Source organism: Trachurus trachurus, assembly GCF_905171665.1.
Source record: "Trachurus trachurus genome assembly, chromosome: 9".
NCBI lineage: Eukaryota > Metazoa > Chordata > Actinopteri > Carangiformes > Carangidae > Trachurus > Trachurus trachurus.
In genome coordinates this window covers 29743117-29752099 of record NC_139895.1, presented here as the reverse complement: position 1 = coordinate 29752099, position 8983 = coordinate 29743117, and the positions used below count along the sequence as shown (strand labels likewise).

The 8983-nt window shown below is 42.7% G+C and overlaps 1 protein-coding gene across 1 annotated transcript; it reads right to left on the bottom strand.

Moving 5' to 3' along the window:
* Window positions 1-218: 218 nt before the first annotated feature.
* On the bottom strand, window positions 219-2312 carry lrrtm4l2 (leucine rich repeat transmembrane neuronal 4 like 2; the record flags this gene model as incomplete). Its single annotated transcript, XM_083978195.1, has 2 exons — window positions 219-1840; window positions 2258-2312. 2 exons carry the CDS (start codon window positions 2310-2312, stop codon window positions 219-221), a joined length of 1677 nt encoding a protein of 558 aa, XP_083834321.1.
* Between the last annotated feature and the right edge of the window lie 6671 nt (window positions 2313-8983).

Genomic DNA, 8983 nt, shown 5'->3' with positions numbered 1-8983 from the left:
GACCCTGCCACTGTTCTCATGTCAGTCAGGGTGATAATTAGCTCTCTCCAAATATATCCCTCCTTTCCAGTCTTATTTTCTGTGCACATAATTATATTGTACTATGCCCCCAAGTATTTTCTTCAGTGCTGCAGAATCCATCATCTCACATTAGAGATAAAGCCACGTAATCCCGTGGAAAATTGCACTTTTAGTCTCTTAAAGGTGGAGTGAGCAGCTCAGACCTCACATTCTATGGATCCTGATATGGTGCATGTGCACGGCCTGGTCTCGTTCACCAAGGAGTCCATAGTCTCTGAGTTTGAGTGGTAGCTCAGGTAGTACTCTTGCAACTGGGAGTTAAGATCCTGCTCCTGCTTGCGGGCCTTTTTCCTGCGCTTATGGTTGACTGAGTGCTGCTGCAGCTGCCTCATGGTGTTGGGGTAGTGCCTCCACGAGACATAAATAACCAGGAGGATCAATGACACTGACAGGAACAGGGCTACGCTGCCTGCAATGATTTTATGGAAAGCCATATGTTCAAACTGAGGCTCAGGGATAAATGATGTTGGGGGTTCAGAGGAGATGGGTGTTGTAGAGCTCATGGTTGTGGACTCTGTTGTCTTTCGGTCTGTCCAACTAGGATGGACTGATGATGGGGTTAATCTCTGCGCAGGGGACTCACTCCGAGTCAGGTCTGTAAACCAAGAGGGAGAGGGGTGAGGTGAGACATTCACAACTTCGGCTGGTGTCAGAAGGATCAGAGCTGTGGTCGTGAACACATTGGACATGGCCACACATGTAGAGTGATTTCTCACTACGTCCACGACTCGTTCTCCCTGCACAGACTTGGGGTTGCTGCATATCATGCTGATGTCTTTGGAGTCTCTGAAGGTTCGGAGCCATGTCATGAGAGGGCAGATGCTGGGGCTGCAGTCCCAGGCGTTACCGGCCAGGCTGATGGTGGTCAGGGAGGTCCACGCTGCCACCGCTTCCACAGGTACACTACTCAGCTTGTTGGATTCAAGGTTGAGTATTTGTAAGTTTGGCATGCACTGGAAAACAGCTGGGTCCAACATTTGGATTTCATTCCCTGACAGATCCAACTTCTGCAGCTTGTGCCAGGTCCAGGGCACGCCTTGACTGATGGATCGAATGCGGTTCCACTGTAAATAAAGAGCTTGGAGGTCGTTAAGGCGCGGAAAAATAAAGAAGTTAATCCTGGAAAATTGATTGTGCTCTAAATGAAGCTCTTTCAACTTGAACAGGCCTAAGAACGTTGTACGAGTGAGGCTCCGCAAACGATTATAACCCAGGTCCAGAAACTCCAGGCTGCGGCATTCCAGAAAGGTGCGAATGAAGATTTGTCTCAGTCCATTAGAGCGAAGGTGGAGATTTTGAAGCTTGCGCAGACCATAAAAATGTCCTGGTTGCAGATATTGCAGCTGATTGTAGGATAAGTCCAGATTCCGTAGGTTTGGTATGGCACTGAATGTGTTATTGTGCAGATGGTTGATCTTGTTAGAGCTGAGGATCAGTTCCTTCAGCCTGCGCACACCATGGAAGGCTAAAGCATCGACTGCATTGATGGAGTTGTGGTCCAAGTAAAGCCAAATGAGCTGATTGAGATGAGCAAACTGGTAGGGCAACAGAACCAGCAAGTTGTTGTAACGCATAGACAGACCCTGGCATCCAGTGGTGATGTTTTCTGGGATGTCTTGGAAGATGCCAGACTCGCAATAAACAATCTTTCCTTCGCAGCGGCAACTGGCAGGGCACATCCGCTCCCCCTTGCTGAGCAGCAGCAAAACAGCTGCCTGCAGAAGAAGACATGATATCCTCCAGTCCAACATCACCGAACCTGTTGGGGGTAGAGTGGGGGCACAGGCAATCAAAAGAGATGACTTGGCTTTAGAAAAATGTGTGCTGAGAGATGTTTAAATAAGTAAAGGTGAGAAATGTCTTCTTCAAACAGGAGATCATGCAGTGAGGAGCAGTTTGAGGTCTGATGTCTGAGACACCAGACCTGCCTCATGAAGATTTGATGACACAGTCTGACGTTTGACACTTTTAAGGTGATGTATATGAAAACATGTCAGGTGGAGGAATCATTTAAATCAATGCCTAAATAAAACAGCAGATTTCTGACATACAAAAAATCAGTTTGGGAACTAATAAATGTGTGAGAGGGAAAACTGATCGTTGCTGTCGAATGTGCTGCGAAGAGCATCAAGACGGAGAAACTGTGTCACAAAATAGTGAAGAAGGAGCGACTTACCCGTCTTTACTGAGGGAAGGAGTAATCCTCTAAAACAAATGGATAGAGAGCACATTAAACTGCTCGCAGATGAGGAAAATCGCAGTTCATGCAGCCTCGGAGTCGGTCCGCATATTGAGCATCACTTATGTCTTCAATTTGAGGAGAAAATCAAATAAAAGCAAGTTTTCCGCAGCGGTCCAACACCCCCTGATCTCCGTCTGACGCTCACAAATAGGACGCCTTCACACTTGGGTCGTAGTTGGAGACGCCGCTGCTTAGTTCAGCCCGCTCTGTGCGCAATAACCCATTTGAGCGCCAATAGACTGATGCACAATCCTCCTGTCCACGCAGCCTCTCTCTCTCTCTCTCTCTCTCTCTCTCTCTCTCTCTCTCTCTCTCCCCAACTCCCCTCCCCTCCCTCACCCCTTTCTGCTCTCTCAGAGGCGTAGGCGTCTGTAAGCACACATAAGAGCTTATAAATATACTATATATATCGACCATGTCAATCCGGACCATATTTCATTAATTCATTCAGTGTTTTGTTAATTTTTCAGAGGCCTGTATTATTAATTTTAAAAGCTGACAAATTTGGTCTGGAATATGGTGGTTTTTGCACTACTGTGTGTGTGTGTGTGTGTGTGTGTGTGTGTGTTGGCCCTGACTGTTAATTTATTTGTATTTTATTTTGTAAGATTTCAGTTTATTTGCTCATACTCTAAATTCCAGTGAGACGCCAGGAGCCAATGTATAAAGATGGTATCAAGCACAGCATAATGATACACACTGTTGGCCATGATGAATATTTCCCTTATTAAAATGGAATGTTTTATAGAGGTTGGCATGATCCAAATCCGCTCATTAATGAATTAATTCATTAATACTTTCAGTCATTCACTCATAAACAACAGGAAGTAATCAGGATTTTTGGTGCGTGTCTCAGTAGCCTGTTTTTAGGGGATCATTATGGTAACAGCTTGAAGGTGATGTTGACATGCAGCATCCATCCAGCTCTGTGGCAGCAGGGGGAGTTAATGTAGATAAACTGTTAACACCTCTCGGTGTCTAGGGATGCTGCTGAGGAACTGGCAAACAATGGGATTATTGGTGGTCAAATGAGTGGCGTTTATGAAGTGAGCAGTCAACAGACAGCAGGAGGATGGGGGGGTGGAGAAAGGGAAAGCTGTGATTCTGTGGCTATTTCATGCTCATTTTTCACCCTTTGCACACTCTGCCTACAACAGACACTGGCCACGCTGAACACCACAGTGTGGGGAACAGCACATCTGACTGCACAGCACTGAGGAGTCTTGAGTTGTAACGTGCGGTAACAGCAACCTCTTGTGCATGCATAGAGAAGTGCTCGGCGTTATGGGCTGCTGACTTTGATCAAGACTTCAGCAAAGATGAGAGAGAAGTCGGCCTGCGGATTACACATGGTTATGACAAGGTGCGCTAATGAATTCATGTCAATATTTAGCCAGGAATGTGTTGATGTTGTAGGTCGGACCAGATTTCCTCTCATGCCTGTGGATTGCATTAAGAAGAAATGTATTCATGAAATCCGCTCCATGAGCACCACAGCAAGGGGTGAATCTGAGGCGTGAAAACGAGCTGTTCTGTTAAGATAATACCTCTCAGACTTATAGTAGCACATTTTGCAATTGAGTGTCAAACAGAATCTGCTCTTTAAAGGATGTGCTGCCTCACACGTGTCTTGGGAGATCACATTAGTCAAGAAATGTGCACCTAAAGGATGGGAAAACGTGCTGTTCTACAATGACGCTGCCAGGAGAGGCCACTTTGCAACATTTAAGCAGAAGAACACTGCGTGGTGGTTTCAGCAAAGAACATGAAGCCTGTAGCTCTCGGTGAGGGAGGAGGTGCTGCACTGGTCACTGCCAGTGATCACGTGTCACTCTGCAATCAGTTTATCAGCAGTATCTTATCTTGTATATGAAAATAAAGAAAATGACTGTATGTGCCAGATATATCTTGAAACTGCCACTTGACAATGACAATGTAATCAATCTCAGACAGGTGACAGCTACTATCTTCTAACTGCCAATGACACAAGGAATATCAAGCAGTGAGAGTGGATAATACATCACGTCTTGATAGGCTGCACAAATAACCTGTTCCATTAGGAGAAATCAAAAAATGACCTTTGGTGAAGTTACAGCAGGAGCCTATGAACAGTTGGATTGTGTAGTGTTATACGTAGATATGCACTGTACAGTACTCTTGTCATTGCTATCACTATATCCATACAGATGGACAGATAGATTTATACTGTCTATCTTTACTGACCTTCTCAGCAGTTCCTACCTTCCACAAAGTGTGTGTCGGTGTGCAGTGGCGGCATGTCACCCGACTAAAACCACTGTGGTAAGCAAACAGCAGATTATCATCCATGCTTCTCTTCTCAGAATGGCCTTTCAGGATATTTGAAGTATCTATAACTGGGTAAGGTAATCTTTGGATAGTGATTTGAGAGGGGTGGGTGGTGTCAAGGTAATCAACAAAAACCTTTTTCCTGTTATATGTATTTTATGTGCTGACTGTGATAATGTAAATGAGTTTAAAGTGTTTGTTTTTTTCCCCCCACAGTCTTACAGTACACATTGTAAGACTGCCAGTTTGTGCTGGGGTTTCAAAGTGTTACGTCGCTCATGCAAATACATGACTTTCACTCACTTGATCTCAGGTGCTTCATTAAAATTTTATTTTGCACATAAAGAACAAACAGCATGGGAACAAGCAGCCAGCACTCTGAATATAATCAACAGTAAAATGAAAGCATATAACAGAAAAATAAACATCCAGGAAGCTGAATGAGTAATAAAAAAAATATTACATGCTTGTTGTTTATTTGATGTGATGGTGTACCTGAAAGAAATTACAATTATAAAAAAAGAGAGGGAGAAAACATGTCATTGCTAATTCAAGAGGGAAATTTTTATTATATGATATTTACACAGAATATTTGTGTCACACTGACAGACAAGCCATTTGGAAGATTGCTTATGTAAATTAAATGTCACAACCAAAGCAGGTTGGAGTGTTAGCTTAGCAGACATCTCTTATGTTCTGCAAAACCGGATGAATTTAATGTTCTTGGCTTAGATTTGATAACCCGAACAGTGTAATAATTACATCTCTTATTGTTTCTTATTATTTTCCAGCTACACTTCCTCTGTTAAGTAGAAGGAATCTTGTCCAGGAACCAAAGTAATTGAATATTTTAATGACAAGAAGTCTACACGGAACAGCCTGGCAAATAAATGCACCACTGAAGCTAAATCTTATACGATGTGAGCTTGATAACTTTCTATTAAGGTCAGACGTCACTTAAGGTTTGATGATTTTCTGATGCAGTATCAGTAAAAGGTTGCATCAAGTTTGGTTTTAGTTCGATTTTTTTTTTTTTTTTTTTCAGATGTGCACAGGCAGTAAATTCATGTCCTGCAGTAGTCAACGTGTGTTTAAGTTCTTCAGATACACACTACCTCTTAGCCTCTCCTGCCCAGGTTAAACAAAAGATAGGATCAATAGTACACCTTGTCTTACCGTTGGCTCAATTTACTTTCTCACATTTCCATCTCAAATTCAAAACTTCCATAAAATGCTGTGTATCATGTTCTAAACTGATGCTGAATAAATGTTACATGGCCCGTTGCTACTTTCCTCTCCCCCATTGCTGTTGAAACATATAGGCACAAGAAAAACAACCCCTCTTGGCCCAGCAGGCTGTGTACGGTGGTATGCTATCACGATACATTATGCATGAGGAAATATACTAATGCAAAATATAACAAACACAGTTGCACAAGATGAGATTTTACATATGATTCAGGAAACTGCTCATTTTGCAGGAACTGATCAGGTATTATGGTTGTTTGAGTCCGGATTTAAATCTAGAGACCATTATCATCATCTCTATAATGCAATAGAAACCTATACTGTAGGCTTATTGGCAGAAGTGTTTTTTTCATATGCGTGAAGGTGGTATTTGAAAGGGACAAGCAATCTAAAGACTAGGTATCATCGTCTTCGACTTTCACTGAAGAAAACACTCTGAGGAGAACTGGTTTAACCTTTGGAACAATGGTGTCTTAATGGTGGTTTAATGGTGTTTTCAACCACCTTTCTCTCATTAACATCCTGAATGTTGTAACACCTCTGCTGCTGGGGTTTCAGAATATGAAATGGCCCAGAGACTGAGATGAGATGTGTGTAACACATCCTAAAAAAAACTGTTGCCTGAGAATGAAACAGAATACGAATCATCATCGCCAAGAACCTCCTGGGCTCTGGCTTCTGTCCAGCTGTGGTTTCTAAGCAGATGCACATCATTAAGAAGTTATTTAAATATGAATTTTGTCTTAAGATCAAGGTAAATTTTAAGGATATAATTTCATAGTCAATGTATAGCTGTTGCTGTATCAAAAGACAAGAAAGGTGAATGCAGCCTTTTCTCTCTTTCTTGTCCTTTTCTTCTCTGGGTCGTAGTAGCAATGGGGATAGAGTTCCAGATGTTTTGGAACAAGCCTTTTTATATACAGTCTGTGAGGCCAGCCCTCAGTCTCGCAAATATTTACCTGCCGTTTTGATATTTGTATGAGTAATTCCAGGGGTAATATAAATTACACACTGAGAAATCAGGGTCAGAGTAAATACAACCTGCCTCAGCACTCTTTTAAGTCTCCCTTTGTCCTAATTATTTTTACTATTTATGCATTTCTACACCCCGTTTCAGTGGGATTCATTATGCTGCAAAAAAGCAGGTCCTTCCCTTGCTCTATTATTCAGGGCTCAGTCAGTCACAGACAGTCATTAAAGTTTCATAGGAAGCAATTTGGTGCCTGAGTTATTTGCAAAGTGAGGTGAGTGCATATGGTGGTACTATACCTTTGTTGTTTATGGCCCGGTTTTCTCTGCTTTTCATGACAACAGAGTACCATTCTGCTCTCTTGTGGGGTTAATTTTTACTCGATGACACCTGAGGGAGCATTATCAAGCACCACAGACAATCATTAAAGAGTCAGCACATCACAAAATCTAAAACACAAGTCCCTTTATTTGACAAATGTTTCGACAAGCTGTCAAATCACTGTTGTTAGTAAGTAAAAAAAGCGAGGAAACATTCAAGGTAGTGGAGTTGAAAGAAGTTGAAGTAGTGATACTCCTTTCAGTGTTGAGAGTTGAGTATAAATATAGTGTGAAACTCAATTATTGATCCATGGCAGTTCTGCATTGCTTGCATATGCCACTTATACCAGATACCCCAAAAAGCTGAATGAAATGTGAAAGTGGGTCATGTCAGATTTGTTCGACAATATAAACAGACCATAGGGAATTTACAAGAACTCAGCATGGGATGATTGCACAGCAGCTACGTGCTGTGATTTTTAACCGTGGGATTACAATGGGAGATAACAATATTTTTTGTTCATCTACAAATCTCTGGGTATTTATTACCATATATCATCATAGATTTAACAATATGCAAATCAAAATGACCAGTGGTTTGTTTGTGGATTAGCAGAAACAAGACCAAGAGAATAAAACTCATACCAAACAGACTATAACTGTGCAGTATATTATCATAAATGTTAAACAGATTTCAACCATAAATACATAAATATGCGTGTGCAGGCCCATCGTGGGTATTTAATGGATGACACAGCTAAATGCTGTGCTATTAGGCAGTATAATAGCCTGAGATTATTCACACTCTTAATTGACATGTGATTGTTGATCTCATAAATGCTTTTACTAGACTTCATCAAATGGGGATCACATAGGGCCCTAGTTTGCTGGCGCAGCGCAGGTGGCGCAAGGTAGCGCAGCCGGTCTAATGCAAGTTTCGACCAGCGCAGCCTAGCGCAAAGTCAGATTGGAAGATTGGCAGATCGCGCTGCGCTGAGATAGGCGTGGCCGCGCAGCAGGGGGAGGCGTCACAGATTCAGCTTGGTGCAGTGGAAGTTTCGTCCGAAAATGTCCCGCCGAGGTTGCGCTGAAAGCTCGCCACCTCCAACCAGGTCTAGTCTCAGCGCAGCGCGGAGCGCAGCAGGTGCAGTGCAAGTTTGGCTGACTGACCTGCAGTGCACACACGTCACCAAGACCTCACAGGCAGATCTCCACAGTTCCAGACACATTTCAATGCAATAAATATCCACAATAACCACTATTTAATGCAACTAATGGAATCAACACGTGAATTTATATCTATATAGATTGTCCCGTCACATCTGACGTCAGATCAAAGCAGAGATCAAAGGCTGTGGCACGCGTAATGGAAACTCCACCTGAATTAACACAGCAGGGACGAACTGGCACTGAAAAGCAGCTGTGGATGTCCCAAAAGCAGGACTGAGGGTGAATGACTGCATGTCGCTGCCGTGTTGAGATACCACTCTGCCCTTGTGATGATCGCTTTATTTATTTATTTATTTACTTATTAATTTATAAACGCCAGCGACCGCATCAGGCAGCCGTAATGAAAAACAAAACACAAATCTTCATCTCTCTTAGTCCACCACCACTGCCTCGGTATCAGATAGTCAGTATATAGCCTACTACAGTATACTCTCTATCACAGAAAAAAAGAGAAAAAAAGAGACGGACAGAGAGAGAGAGAGAGAGAGAGAGAGAGAGAGAGAGGGAGAGAGAGAGCGTCCTTTACGCGGATTTCATCCGTTACGCATGGTGTTTGTTTATCTTTGTCTCATCATCTTGCACAGG